Raw genomic sequence first — 16,097 nt, forward strand, 5'->3', positions numbered from 1 at the left:
GTCAACCTGAATCAAAATATGATTAAATGGCATAAGAAACAAAAAAAAGAAAAATTTAACAAGTAAGGATGGAAATACCAACAATCCACCCCCAAACAAATTTTATAGAACAGAGTTTAGAAAATTTGTTTTACGTGGGTCTTTTAAAGTCAGATTCCCGAGACTTTAACAAATAACTAGATATATATATATATACACTGCAGTTTGCCATAAATAATTATCACAAAAAACACATCCAAACACACTCAAGCACCAAGACTTTCTACGACACAACTTAGTGAAATGAAATCGAAGTCTGATAGACCTAGAACGTAACCGAGCATGCACCTTCTTCTTCATCTTTGAACAAATGGGTGTCCAAGTGAATGATTGTGAGAAAATGGAATTTTGTTGAAGATGTGGTGGATATGGATGAATTTTAGAAGTAAGGAATGGAAGAAATGAGAGTGTGGGTTTATCACAAAATTCATTGGTGGAGTGGGTTGGTATAATCACACTACTGAAAATGAAAGTATCAGGTGGCTCTTTAGGTAGTATTTCCTTACTAGGAGAGTTTAGAAAATCATGAAGCACAGGAGAAACAAAAGGGTCAAGCGCAAACTCAAGGTTCCTTTGAAAAGGTGGAGGGCGGGGAATATTGATGGAAGGTGAATGAATGACAGGATGATATGAGGTAGGTAAATGGCGCTCACCTAATGCTCTCAGTTCTAGATCATCATAATCTTTTAGATATGCAAGGCATTCCTCAATAGGTGGGCTAGAAGAATCACTGTGATAGAGTGTGAAAAATTCTTCTTCTGTCATGGCGTCGAGGGATGAATGGATGATGGCAGGTGGGGACTCGCGAGGTGGCAAAGAAGAGTTGCAAAAGAGTTGAAGGAAATCTTCCTCGATTTCATCTACGTCCAGGGAGTCCTTTTTGAAATTAGAACTTCCAAAGGAAATGAATTGGTGCATCTGATTCTTAGGAAACGTGTTGTTAAAATACTCTTGAGTTAAACTCTCTATCATGCTAACCTCTCCATCTATATTCATATTAGGTAACTGTTTCATCATTTTAAAAATGTTTACCTCAACAGAAAGATGGCCAAAAGACAAGGACATCGATCCATCGTGGCAGTTTATAAGCGCATTGGAAGTTGCCAAGAATGGGCGCCCTAAGATGATCAGAACAGAGTCGTTAACGACTTCCATATCAAGGATGAAAAAATCAGCAGGATAGTAGAAATCCTAAACCTTAACAAGCATGTTTTCAATCACACCCTTAGGATACTTAATAGTCCGATCCGCTAATTGCAACATCATTTTAGTAAGTTGCATCTCTTGTAGACCTATTTGTTTGTATAGATAATACGGGAGTAAGTTAACACTCGTCCCCAGGTTTAATAAAGCGGTCGTCGTGTGGGAATCTCTTAAGGTGCATTGTATAGTAGGACGACCAGGGTCCTTGTACTTAACAATTCCATTATGTTCTGATAAAGTTGGAAACTGTTTAGTTAAAAAGGCGTCTTTAGGAATATTTGTCTTACGCCTAGTAGTGCACAACTTTTTGAGAAACTTTGCATGGTGAGATAACTTTTTAATCGCTTCGAGAAAAGGTAGGTTTATCGTTAGATTTTTAAAAACCTCTCTAATCTCATCAAAATTTGTATCCTTGTTCAACATAGCTAATCTTTGGGGAAACGATAGTTTCTCTCTATATTTAGCATATGGATCAACAGGATGTTTAACCTTGGCTTTTTGTTTCTTAGCTTGTGGTTTAATTGGTACCTCTAATGGGGTAAGATCTTCAGTTTCTATTTCGGTATCTAGTTCAATATCCGGTGTAGGGGCTACTGGTGGGGTAACTATAGGCATAGTTATAGCGTTATCAACCACTCTGCCAAAACGAAGAGTGGTGATGGCTTTTAGCTCACCTACGTTTGCATTGTCCTTACTAGTATTACCTATTACTTCAAAGGTTGTGTTTGGTAATTTCGGATTAGGTACGGCTTGACCTGAAAACACACCTTTTGGTTGCACTTTCTCTTAGGCTAACTGCTGTAAGGAAAGTTGGATGGATTGTAAAATCTATTGTTGGGTTTGCATAAAGGTGTCAAAACGATCCGGTTATGGAGTGTTTGTTACAAGTTGTGTGACAGGAACTATGCCACGTTGATTATTAACAGGTGTTATCTTTTCAAGGAAAGCTTCTGGGTGGGCAGGCAGGTTGTTATCTTTTCAAGGGCGAGTGGTCATGGCATAGGCTATCCTATCAAGTATACCGATACACAATATGTCGGTGTATAAATAGCCCAAGAAAAGCATCAAGGAAGGAGAAGCGGCCATAAGAAATTTTATATGGTCAGGGGATCCCACTAAGAGACGAATGATCACTCTTAATTGGGAAAGTGTTTGTAAACCCAAGGATGAAGGTGGGCTTGGAATACGAAGGTTGGAGGAACTGAACAAAGCTCTCCTCATCAAGTTAGCATGGGGCTTCTTAAATAAACAAAATGATTGGAGTATCTTCATGAATAGGAAATTCACAAAAAAGGATGGAAGCTTCCTCACTTACCACAAGCCCTCATCGGTTTGGCCAGGCCTTAGAGGTGCTTTGCATGATGTAAAACCTTTCACCGGATGGATCATAGGAAAAGGCGACAAGGTGGATCTATAGAGAGATAATTGGGCAGGGCAATCGGTCATGGAGCTGCTCCCCAAGATAAACTGGGCTGGTTTCAAGGCAAAGGTAGCAGATGTTATAGAAGACAAGAAATGGAAGTTCCCGGAGGCAGTAGCTGAAGTGTTCAATCGTCTAGGAATAGACTTGTCTTCCATACCATAACCTAGTGGGGAAGAGGATATTCGAATCTGGAAACCAGAAACTGATGGAACATTCTCGGTTCAGTCCGCGTTTGAAGCTATTCGACAAAAGAAGAACAAGATCTCCTTGCATCGGAAGCTTTGGGCAGTGCATTTACACCCCAGAACAGCTTGTATCGCGTGGAAGCTTTTGCACAAGGTGGTACCAATAGATGACAGGGTGAAGCAGGTAGGGGTATCTCTTGCCTCACGATGCCACTTCTGCCATCAAGAGGAGGAAAACGCACAGCACATGTTATGGGATTGCAGCAAGGTTCGGGAAATTTGGGCATGGGTAGCAGCCTTGTTCGAACTAAATATTTTGGATCATAACTTTAAAGCTTTACAGCGAATTGCAAAAGGTAGAAGCACTATTATTCAAGACTTGTGGAACGCTGCCATAGTCTACATTATGGTGCAGGTATGGAAAACATGGAACCAAGAACACTTTGATGACATTCCTATTCGCTTGAGTTACATTACGAGAGAAGTTCTGAAGGGGATCAAGGTTTCGGGCTGGCTGTCACAAGGCAAAAAACGCAATGACATGAAAGAATTTCGCATTCTTGATAGGCTTGATGTACATGTGAAAAGTGCACCAGCGCAGTTGATCCAAGAAGTGCACTGGGTCGCTCCAGTGGGCAATGTCATCAAATACAATACCGATGGATCATCCCAAGGAGTTCCTAGCAATGGCGGGGCTGGTATGGTATGCCGGAATAAGGATTTAGCTATGGTTGGGGTTCTGGCTGTGGGTCTGGGTCGGGTAGATAGTTATCATGCCGAATGCATAGCCATAGTCATGGCAGCCGAGAAAGCGGTGGAGATGAATTGGGGCTACATATGGATTAAAGCCGACTCAGAAGCTGCTGTAAAGGCCTTCAATGGAGATGCAATTCCATGGTGGTTTAGAGCGAGATGGAAGTGAGCAATTGCACTATTACAACACTGGAAGCTCTCACATGTTTGGAGAGAAGGCAACTTCAGCGCGGATGCAGCAGCAAGGAAGGGATCCACCTTATTGCCTGACACTTCAGTATGGTGCACTAGAAGACCAGACTTTCTCTCTAAGATAGAAAGTATTTTTAGGACCTATTATCGATTTGGATGATAAAGCATGTAACTTGTATTGTCTTTGACAACTCCTTTCATCAATAAATTTCCTTACTTGCGTGCAAAAAAGATTATTAACAGGTGGGTTATGATAGTTATGCTTAACTAGAATGATACCTCTATTAGCATTATAATTATTGTTGTTATAATTATTATAATTCCTTTGTCCTTGTCCTTGTCGTAGTGGAGCTTGGTTGTAATTGTTTGCTGGCCTTACATTTTGATTATTAAACCTTTGAGGTGTAACTTGTTGATTATTTCGCCAACCGAAGTTGAGGTTTTGTCTCCAAGGTGCATTAGGTTCGCTATTAATGGAATGATAAGAACCCAAAACTGTAGTTTTAACCCCTTAACCATCATACTTTTAGACCAATTATGTGAGTAATAATTAAGAGTTAGTACTGATTACGTGTTTTTATGCATTTCAGGCTTTAAAGTCTATTATGTGCAGAAATGTGCCACTTTAGCGAGATAAAGGAGCAAAGGTCGGTTGCTAAGGAGTTCTGTGATTAAAGGCCAAGATTCAAGAAGACAAAGCCTTTCTAAAGCCCGGTCAAAAGCTGAAAAGTCGACGCGGGCAGAAACAGCACACAAAGTCAGCAGAACTTCCGAAGGCCATATCTTTGGACTCAGACCTTGGAATTGGGCCTATCTTATGTCAAAACGACCGACTTGGAAAGAGCTTTCCAATGATCTAAGACTTGACCCAATCAGAGGAGCAGAAGTAGACGAAAAGTCTATTGAAGCCAACTGCAGCTGAAGAGGCCTTTTTAGACTGAAAGAATTAGGTTTTGGGCCTGATTCTCTGGCCCAAAACATGGCTCCAATCCCATGCACGATTTTGGATCTGAAAGTATAAAAACAAGAGCTTGACTCTTTGTTAATGGTAGATAGTTAGACCTAGATTAGTTAGCCTCCATTAATTAGTTTTAGAACTTAGTTTTATAATTTCAATTAGTTAATTAATTAGTTTTTCATATCTTGTTTTAAATCTAGTTTCATGTTTAATTAATTACTTTAGAACAAAGTAGATTATTAATTTAGTATTTGAATCATTGTTTTATTATTCATTAGATTAATAAAATAGTGTTCTTGATAATCTAGTTTCATTTTCATTTATTTATTAGCTTAAATATATCCTTAGATTTACTTAATTGTCATTATTAGTTTAATTCAATTATTGCATGAGTAGTTTTGAATTGAGTTTAAACAAGTAAAGTTCAAATCTTTATATCATGTCTTGTTCGAATTCCACTGGGAATGATAGCGTGATGATTCTCGGCTAAACCTCCATTTGAGGGGGTTGAGAAGCCTTGATGAAAGCTTGATTCCGATTATCATAGAGTCGTCGTAATTTCCTTTCCACTCTAGAAATGATTAGTTCACCATGAGAATGGGTGTAATCGTTCACATGCTAGTTATGAATTGGTAGAAATGCCATGTGTACTTAGGGATTAGGAGTAACCCAGTTGTTTCTGCAAGCGATTCAATTCGGATTACGACGATTCTTTGTTAGTAGGATTAAGTCAAATTAAGGTGGAATCAATCCCCCTCTAACTCCTTATCATAGAATCGACGTAGCATTCCCATAGTTGTTCAAATAGTCGACTAGTTGCATCTTGTGGGTAGTTGCATCGTAGTCTAGTTATCATTTCGTAAATCTCTCATTAGACTTTAAGAAGATTATTTATACGTAGAAAACACAGCATGCGGAAGGACTAGGAGTGGAACGAATCATCTACTCCACTATATCTCATAGGATTGAGAGTAGAAATACTTGATAAATCATAGGCACGTAATTAAGTTTTAGTTTACTTACGTTTTGAGTTTTATCGTTCATTTCGTAGGTAAACTTTTATCTTTTTATATTTTATCAAATGGCGCCGCTGCCATCTTAGTTTCACTTTCGCATTGTTTTCGTAGTATAAGTACTCTTCTTAAAGTCCCATTTCACCCACCCACCCTTGTTCGATTCTAACTGTGGTTATCTTTTTCAGCATTAAACTTCCTCGAACAAAATAAAAAAAAAAAATTGCACGGAGCGCACCTGTGCTCCAAAGGAGCGCGACCTGCACTCAAGTTACTGGAAGCTAAGCGTGACCCGCACCCAAACCGAGCACGACCCGCGCTCAAACACAGTAACTTGAAGTTTAAGCTGAGAGCGACCCGCACCCAAAGTGAAGCGACCGCCATACCGAAATTGAATTTTGCCGGATTTCCACAGGTTTGATTCGAACGTCGATTTTTCAAGTTTTTCAGTGTTCTAACTTGTTATATACACTGAACACGCGTAAACAAGACACTATTCATAAGCGAAGCAAGGACGCAATCAGGTATTCCTTTCTTCCACACCTCACATCTTCTGTTAGAGGTTTATACTAGTATATCAGAATTGTTTGGAGTGTTGACGTGTTTAGCTAAGTTTGGTCTTAGCCTTGTATGAGATTAAGGTCTGGTCGAACAAAAACACCGAACGTAATTACACAACAACGTCAACAAACAAGTCTATCTAGTATACCACCCACTACACCTCTAGCTACTATTTCACACACACCACCTGATATAATGCCTGAAGAAGGAGAGACTCCTCTCTCTCACTTCTACAAAGCCTTGAGCGATAGCCCCAAATCTTGCATCGTTCTAGCAGACCCAGTGGGGGATTTCCGAATCCCCCCAAATATTTTTAATTTGTTACCCGTTCTTCATGCGTAGGATTGAATAAGTCATAACAACATTCCACCATCCTACGGTTGGTGCGGAACAAATTAAACTAAGGGTATTCCCTTTCACCTTAGCCGATAAGGCGGCGTCTTGGTTAAATCCCCGCTGGCGCCTAATTACGTGGACTTCGTGGGCTAAACTTGTTCAAATTTGTTTATGGAACATTTTTACCCACCCCTAAAGACGGATGAGATGCTTTCCAAGATTCATTTCTTTCGACAAAATCCTCATGAATCATTTTCAGAGGCTTGGAATCGTTTCACCGATCTCCTTATAGAGTGTCCACATCATAACCTAGCGAAAGACACGTTAGTTCGTGCCTTTTTCAAAGGACTTCTACACCACCATAAAGAAGTCCTTGACATAATGAATAGGGGTAGTTTCTTAAGCAAAGAAGCCTCGGAGGCTTATAAATTTTTAGAGGATCAAACTAAGCGAAATAACAACTGGGGGGGTAGTGACAATATCCACCGCTCCGCTAGTTCTTCTAATACAGTTAAGGCCGCCGGTATGTTTGAAATTAAACACGATCCCGAGCTTAAAACTCTAATCGAATTACTCACTAAAAAGGTAGAGGCCATTTCTGTTCAACAAAAGCTTATCCCCGTCATGAATATAAATTCAAATCCATGTAGTTTCTGTTGGAGCCCTGAGCATCCCGACTTCCACTGTCCTATAGCCTATAAACAGGCTTGTTCCATTAATAGTGAACCTAACGCCCCTTGGAGACAAAATCCCAACTTCGGTTGGAGAAATACCCAACACGTCACACCTCCAGAGTACAATAATCAATATGTTAGGCCAACGCACAGTTTTATCCAAGCTCCACCATGACAAGGATTGAGTCGTCGGGTAATTATAATAATTATAACAACCAAGTGCAACCTCGACAAGGTCAAGCACAAGGTCAAGGTAGTTATAATAATTATAACGCTAATAGAGGTATCGTTCCGGTAAATAATAACTATCAAAATCCGCCCATAAATAATTCACGCGAGATAGTTCTAGTCACACCACTCGTGACTACTACACCCACACAACCGGATCGTCTTGACACCTTCATACAAGTGAGCCAAAAACTTTTCCAAACCATGGCTCAATCTAACCAACAACTTCCACAATCCGTTAATAATTTAAGCTAACAGTTGGCCCAAGATAAAGCCCAACCCAAAGGTGTGTTTCCAGGTCATGCAATACCTAATCCTAAAACAACAAACACAGCCTTTGAGGTAACCAACAATACTAGTAATGAATATGAAAATGTAGGTGAGCTAAATGCCATCACCACTCTCCGTTCTGGCAGAGTGGTTGATAACAAAGTAACTATGCCTATAGTTACCCCACCAGTAGCCCCTACACCTGCTATTTTACTAGATACCAAAATAGAAAATGAAGAGCCTACCACTGTAGAGGTACCAGTTACAACACAACCTAAGAAACAGAAAGCCAAGGTTAAACATCCAGGTGATACCATTGCTAAATATAGAGAGAAACCACCGTTTCCACAAATATTAGCCATGTTAACTAGGGATACAAATTATGAGGAGATTAGGGACGTTTTCAAGAATCTAACTATAAACCTTCCCTTCCTCGAAGCTATTAAAAAGCTACCACACCATGCTAAGTTTCTTAAGGAGTTGTGTACTACTAAGCGTAAGACCAATATACCAAAAGACGCCATTTTAATAGAACAATTTCCAACTCTATCTGAACATAATGGAATTGTTAAGTACAAGGACCCTGGTCGTCCTACTGTACAATGTACCTTAGGAGATTCCTATACGACGATCGCGTTATTAGACCTGGGGGCTAGTGTTAACTTACTCACGTTTTATTTGTATAGACAAATAGCTCTAGACGAGATGCAACCCACTAAAATGACGTTGCAATTAGCTGATCGGTCTATTAAGTATCCTAAGGGTGTGGTCGAAAATGTGCTGGTAAAAGTTCAGGATTTCTACTATCCGGCTGATTTTGTCATCCTCGATCTGAAATCGCTAACGACTCGGTCCCAATCATCTTAGGGCATCCTTTCCCGCAACCCGCCAATCGCGCTCATTAATTGCCGTGGATGGTTCAATGTCCATGTCTTTTGGCCATCTTGTTTGTTGAAGTAAATGTTTTTAAAACAAAGACACATTTACCCGATTCGTCTATGGATGGAGAGGTTAGCATGATCGAGAGCTTAAACCGACATTATTTCAACAACACGTTCCCTCGATAATCATATGCCCAAATTTCTTTCCTTTGGAAGTTCGGACACCAACATTTTCATCCCTACACTAGTCGATACACATATTATGGATGAGGACGAGATAGATGACTTTCTCAAAGATATAGAGGACTACCATAGTAATGTGGATATGACCAATCTAGATGAGGAATTCGATAAGTTTTTTAAAGCAGGTGATGATTCACCCTATCAAAAACTACTTTGCACAACATCCACCTCGACTCCCCTCCTTCCACCCTTTCAAAGGAATCTCGAGTTTGCACTCGATCCTTTTGTTTCTCCTGTGCTTCATAATTTTTTAAATCCACCTAGTAAACAAATACTTCAGAAGGACAAACCATTTGACACCTTCATTTTCAGACTTGAGACAGTCCCTACCTACACCATGAATGAGTTTTGTGCTAAACCCACATCTTCATTGTGTACATGCTTTCCTTCTACAACTTATCCATATCCACCATATCTTCCACAACCATTCACTTTTCCACACTTATTTACTAGGACACCCTCTCATTCAAAGATGAAAAGAAGGTGCATACTAGGTTACGTTATAGGTCTATCCGACTTCGCTTTCAGTTCACTAGGTTGCGTCATAGGAAATCTTGGTGCTTGATTGTGTTTGGATATGTTTTATGTGATATTTATTTATGGAATGATCCTCAACTATTTCGGTTGTTGATATATGATAAACTACATGTTCATACATATGTTTAGATAAAGTCTCGAGTATCTGACTATAAATGACTCAATTTTTTGTGTTTGGTGCATTTCCTTTCATTTTCATATATTGGTGAGTGCACCATTAAGGTAACTGGGCCCTCCCTATGGAGTGTGTGGCTGTAAGTACCGGATCCTAAGTCCACGTTTAACATAATTCACGTTTTCCACTCTTGCATGTTTTCTCGGATTTTTTAGTCATGTTTCTCTATGGGGTGAATTATGTCCATATTGCTTATTGTTTTTCCTTATAAAAGTAAAAAAAATATATATTAAATAATAAACATAGTAATCTAGGAAGTCTCGGGAATCTGACTTTAAAAGACCCACTTTAAAAAAAAAAAAAAAAATAAATAAATAAATAAAAAAACAAATTTTCTAAACTCTGTTGTAAAAAAAAATTTGTTTGGGGGTGGGGTGTTTGTGTTTCCGTCCTCGAATGTTTTATGTCCCATTAGAGTTGCTTAGGCCGTTTAATTGTATTTTGATTCGGGTTGACATAATCTATGTATTTAGAGTTCATTCGTTCGCATAACGTACGTCATGCACGCACTTCGAGGCATTTTCCACTATCTTATATGTCATCCACGGTCAGAATAAAGTGTTTAATGGATCATTGGATTGGAAATTCTCTCCTGATCATTTCCATATCTCATTCGCAAAAATCAGACCGGTAACGAAGCGGCAATATTAGTTTGAAGTCGCGCTAAAAATCGAAAAATTCGAAAAATTCGAATTGGGCTTGGGCCCAACCCGCGCGCACCTGCGCTCCTTACCTTCGCACCAACAGTCGCGTTCTTCATCTTCTCAAACTGCCATTTACAAACAAAACAAAACAATTCAAAACCTAAAAAATAAAATTAAAAAGAAAACCGTACCACCACCACCTCCACCAATTTAAATCATCAAAAACCACCGGAAAATTATAAAAAAAAAAAAAAAATCAAGCTGCCGCGCCACCACACCACCACCACCATCATTTTTTTTTTTGTGAGGTTATCCCTCATTGCTTCCCCACTACATTCCAAACACTCCAATGGCTCAACAACGTCGAATTTTGCCAGAGCAAGCATTTATTGGCGACCACTTTGCACCGTTTTACGGTGACGAAATGATTAGTAGAGATTGGAATAGCTTGTGGTACTCGACCGAAGCCTTTTACCACGAAGACTTAGTCCGACGGTTTTACAACACAAGGGAGTTGGAGGGGAGTAGAATTTTTGTTACGGTGGCAAAGAGGAGGAAGGAAGGAAGTAATCTTTGGGTTGTTATCGAGATTCTAGGCATTCCGCCTAGAATCCATCTGGATGCCACGTTGCAGGAGTCCCAATATAATGGGGTAGAGCCGTTGATGAACGCAATTGTTACCGAAGGGAACTACAATGCGAGCTCACATTGTGTTCGCCAGGCATCCCTCAGAACCAACCAGCTGGCTGCAGCTCAGTGGATTGGTCGGAACGCCCTAGGAAAGGAGAAGGTCAGCGACATCGGTCTAAACTGCCTCCACATTCTATGGATACTCCAGGAGCAGAAGTACGAGTTCTGTATCTTGGAGTTTTTGCTTAAAATGATTAGGGGAGTAGGGAAGTTTATTGCACCTCTCCCTGTTTTGATAACCAAGATCATGCTGAAGTTGAAAGCGACTCCGACGTCTGATAGGATTTACCTCACCCTACACCGAAATCCTCGTATTTATAAGGATTGTGTCCAACGAGTTTGGAGGTTGCCTGAGGATAGGGTAGAGGACGAGGAGGATGGTGGAAATGAGAATGACTCGGAGGATGAGGAGGACTTGACTTGTTTTGATGTTGATGCTTTGGAGAGGTGTTGGTCGGATCGTAACGCATGGTCGATTCATCGTGGCATCGCGCTCACTCAATACTATCTGCGAAGACCTCCGGACTCAACAGGGCTACTATCTACCATAACTTCGAGATCCGCACCCAATGAGAGGATGAGCGGTGGGAACAGATGAGGACTGAGCTAAAGCTTCGAAGCCGGCCGCCCGCCAATATGCTTGCACGTTCCCACCTCACGGGGATTCTCCTTCGAGGACACATTATCGAGGCACGAGCGCCGTCGCCGAAAAGATCTAATGGTGCTGGCCCATCGAGCTCGGAGCCATCTCCGGCGTGTGCCCTCCGCTACCGATCTACCGACGTGTTTAGGGATAGTATAGCTTGATGATTTTTATTTGTAGTTTTATTATTGTTAGTTATTTTAATGTAAGTTTTAATTCCGTAATTTGAATTTTGTAGTGAAATGTACTTCGAATGAAAATTTTAATATAATGCGGTTATTTTCATTATGCGTGGTTGTTTAATATTGATCCCACCTTCCCAAATTGTTTGGGGGTGGTGTTATCTATTCCAGCATGATTTTTATATGACCCTCGTTTTTAGAAGTTATTTCGGAGTCAGGGTGAGAATATGGCCGATTAGGCATATCTATGAATAAATATTGGTTAGGATGAAATCTCGATAAAATAGGTAGGTTCTATCCTAAATTCAACCTAAAAGATACTAGGGTCGTTTTAGAATCAAGAATATGAGTTGTTTCCGTTTTCGGGTTTGGAAATTTTAGTATTTTCGGAAACTGCCGTAAAAACTTTTTGGCAACTTCCCGATCCGTTTTAGCAACTTAAAACCTATATAAACTTCATTCATTCTACACTCACAACCCACACTACACCTAACTTCCATCACTCACCTTTCACTCCCACGTTTCCCACGTTTCGTCTCATTTTTCAATCATCAGCACCTCTCGAGCGCACCTGCTCCCCGAGGAGCGCACTCGCGCCCTACTCATTTGTCAGAAATTTTGCACAGAGCATACCCGCGCCCAAGGTGAGCGCGACTCTCAAACACCGAAACTCAAAATCATCGAGCGACTCGCTTCCGACCTCCTCAAAAACACAAAAATTTCCAGTTTTCTGCGGGTTGTTCCCGGATCATTTGTAGCTGTTCCAGAGCATCGTTTTGAGATGACATCTCCTACAATAATATCGGAACAGTCTTGCGAAGATTTGTTCCAAAGCACTACTTATGGTGCTTGGTTTAAGGCGCGATCATCACATAATGAAGGCCGGGACCGCTTATGGTAAGACCTGCTGAACTTTATTCTCCAACACTAGCATCTTATTTTTACGATAACTGCATTTTCTTTGAGAGACCAGATGGAGAACAAGTGTTCTCCATCAACATTGATGATGAACCAATGGAAATTACCAGGTTCTTGCTAGCATTTGTTCTTGGACTTGCTATGCCCGCTGAAATACAAGACCAATAGTGTTATTGGGTAGATAATATGCATGTCTACACTTATGAGTTTTTGCATGAGTCGTATGGGGCAGGCATTTTCCGTATCGAGGACCAAGGGGACTATAACGTCGCTTTTGGTAGCCTGTCCATGAACATAGGAACTGTTATGTTTTGGATCATGTTAAACATTTTAGGGGAATGGCATTTTTCTTCTGTGAATGATGCCACTTGCAGCGTCTTCCTTGCTTTAGCCACGGGACGTATGTGCCATGACCTTCCCAGAACCTTGATGTCTAGTTTAGCACGAGCCCATAGCATGAGGCATAAGTACCTTCTTATGCCTGTTCTAATTTCCCGTATTATGCTATGTTTCTTTCCTATTTTTTGTACACGTTTCACGGATTGGATTACGGTCGACATCGCGACCCACCAATAGTATTATTCGATCTTTCCGTAATGATTTGGCAAGGGTGGAGGATACAACCTCATCGTTGCACCCTACACCCGCTAGACCAAGTAGCTTTAATAGGTTAGCAATAATAGATGATAAATGGCGGGAAGCCTGGCAAATTATCATGGCATGGCAAGACGCGAAGGAACCTCACTTCTTTATAGAAGAAGAGGATGAGGAGGATGATGAATAGAGCGGGAGATAAGGTAAGTTTTAATTCTAGTTAGTGTCTACTTATGTCCCAAGCAATTTGATTCTTGTTAACCCCATAATGGGTGGAACTCTTATAGAGTTGCGTCAGTTTTTATATTAGTATGTTTTAACCTTATTTTGCAGATGTTCCAGAATTTCACGCGTTTCCATGGTATTTTTTCTACCCTCTTTATTTAAATGCTTTGAGGACAAAGCATGCTTCTTGTTTTGGGGGGGGGGGGCATAGAAACACGTGTAATTAAGGCATCTGTTAGGATATAGATATGTATAATATCCATTTGTTTTCTAGTTAAAATTTCAAAAATTCAAAAAATATAAATAAATAAGTTCATGCTATACACTTAGGAATATTGGTATTGTTTTCCTTCTCAATGCTCTTAATAATCTAGAAGTCTCACGTAGCTTTTGCATTATAATAATTTTTAGAAACTTAGGGTAATATGTAGGTAATAATCTTTACATCTATCTATAAATATATTACATGAGTATCTATGATTGTTAGCAGTAAGTTTCTGAAATCTAGGCTAAAGTACTTATTCTACAAATCCTGTGAGAATATAGCCTAAAGCCTTATATGAGCGAAACATTTGAGAAATGACACAAGGGAGAAGTAAAATCCGGATAGAGAAATCACACGTCCACTTGCTTGATCACTAAACCATATCCTAAGCGAGAATTTAGGCCCTCTTTGGATCGATATAGCCAGAAATTCAAACCTATGAACTATTTTCCGCTAGTTGCCCCTCTGAGCCTTTCTTTAGCCTTTCATAAACCACAAATCCTTTACCCTGTTACAAAAACAAAACAAAATAAATAAATAAAAAAATCAACCTACCCAATCTAGAATAAGTCTGAGAATAGAATGAGGAAGAAAGAAGAAGAGAAAAACCTGTGTAAACAAAAGTTAGTTAATTGCTTCAGAAAATAAAGAAAAGAAGTTTCCATCCAAAGAAAATAAAAATAAAAATAGTAATAAAATAAAAATTTCAAAAAAAATAGAATAAAAGGAGTCAAAAGCCAAAGAAAAAGAAAAAAATATGGCTAAGGATGAAAACAAAGTGTAAAAGCAAAAGTAAATAACAAGGTTTTCTCTACTTACATAATATGAAGACTCTATTATCTCAGACTTGTCCTTTTTGAATATCTATTTCCTTCCTTCTTAAACCATCTCCTAATCCCCGCAACACCTAATAAAGACATCTAACTCAATTAGGAATAGGTTAGTGTGATAGTAAGTAGCAGATGTGTTTGATCGACTCCGGCTTCCTTGTCGTCATTGAGATTGTAAGGTAAAGTGTGCCCACTGCACACTAGAGTAGCGAAACTTGAGTGGAAAAATCAGAGTGTTGTATCTTGACTATTATTGTGAGAACCTACTTAAGGACGATATCCCGAGTTTCAGAAACAAACCTGCTAGGCATTTCATGGTATTACTTATTGTATATATGTTTATTATAGATGATTGATTATTATGCATATATTAGCTTAGGTTTCGACTTGATTACTCTATATGCATTGCTAGTGAGAGGTATAGTTAATTTAGAGCATGAATAAGGAAACAATAGTTTTATTTCTTAGTCGTTGTAGTATAGATGAAGTTTGTGAGTACCTTCACTAGAAAAACTCACGAGGGTTATAACTCGGTCCACTAGGGAATTCCCAGTGGATAACGTTGTAGTGGTTTAAGGCCTTGTTGCATATGGTCAATGCAATCGCACTCAGCGAAACGAGAGTAGATAGAACTCCATTTTTGGTCACTTATTCTAATTTCTCATCTTTGCTTGAGGACAAGCAAAATGCTGTTTGGGGGTGGTTTGATAAGAGCCCAAAACTGTAGTTTTAACCCCTTAACCATCATACTTTTAGACCAATTATGTGAGTAATAATTAAGAGTTAATACTGATTACGTGTTTTTATGCATTTCAGGCTTCAAAGTCCATTATGTGCATAAATGTGCCACTTTAGCGAGATAAAGGAGCAAAGGTCGGTTGCTAAGGAGTTCTGTGATTAAAGGCCAAGATTCAAGAAGACAAAGCCTTTCTAAAGCCCGGTCAAAAGCTGAAAAGTCGACGCGGGCAGAAACATCACACAAAGTCAGCAGAACTTCCGAAGGCCGTATCTTTGGACTCAGACCTCGGAATTGAGCCTACCTTATGTCAAAACGACCGGCTTGGAAAGAGCTTTCCAATGGTCTAAGCCTTGACCCAATCAGAGGAGCAGAAGTGGACAAAAATTCTATTGAAGCCAACTGCAGCTGAAGAAGCCTTTTTGGACTGAAAGAATTGGGTTTTGGGCCTGATTCTCTGGCCCAAAACATGGCTCCAAGCCCATGCACGATTTTGGATCTGAAAGTATAAAAATAAGAGCTTGACTCTTTGTTAATGGTGGATAGTTAGACCTAGATTAGTTAGCCTCCATTAATTAGTTTTAGAACTTAGTTTTAGAATTTCAATTAGTTAATTAATTAGTTTTTCATATCTTGTTTTAAATCTAGTTTCATGTTTAATTAATTACTTTAGAACAAAGTAGATTATTAATTTAGTAT

General features: G+C 39.5%; 1 protein-coding gene across 1 annotated transcript; it reads left to right on the forward strand.

Annotated features, from left to right (window-relative positions):
* The first annotated feature begins 2,686 nt into the window (after positions 1 to 2,686).
* Positions 2,687 to 3,772, forward strand: LOC147488118 (uncharacterized). Its single transcript, XM_086574270.1, has 2 exons — positions 2,687 to 2,785; positions 2,891 to 3,772. Exons 1-2 carry the CDS (start codon positions 2,687 to 2,689, stop codon positions 3,770 to 3,772), a joined length of 981 nt encoding a protein of 326 aa, XP_086430396.1.
* The last annotated feature ends 12,325 nt before the right edge of the window (positions 3,773 to 16,097 follow it).

The sequence above is a fragment of the Coptis chinensis genome, chromosome 7 (genome assembly GCF_015680905.1).
Source record: "Coptis chinensis isolate HL-2020 chromosome 7, ASM1568090v1, whole genome shotgun sequence".
In the NCBI taxonomy this organism is placed as follows: Eukaryota; Viridiplantae; Streptophyta; class Magnoliopsida; order Ranunculales; family Ranunculaceae; genus Coptis; species Coptis chinensis.

What these genes read in the sequence shown, in the direction of transcription:
- LOC147488118 (XM_086574270.1), top strand. Translation starts at nt 2,687, where the DNA reads ATGGAGCTGCTCCCCAAGATAAACTGGGCTGGTTTCAAGGCAAAGGTA. An exon ending in TCCCGGAGGCAGTAGCTGAA is followed by an intron (nt 2,786 to 2,890) that starts GTGTTCAATCGT and finishes TTCTCGGTTCAG; the next exon opens with TCCGCGTTTGAAGCTATTCG.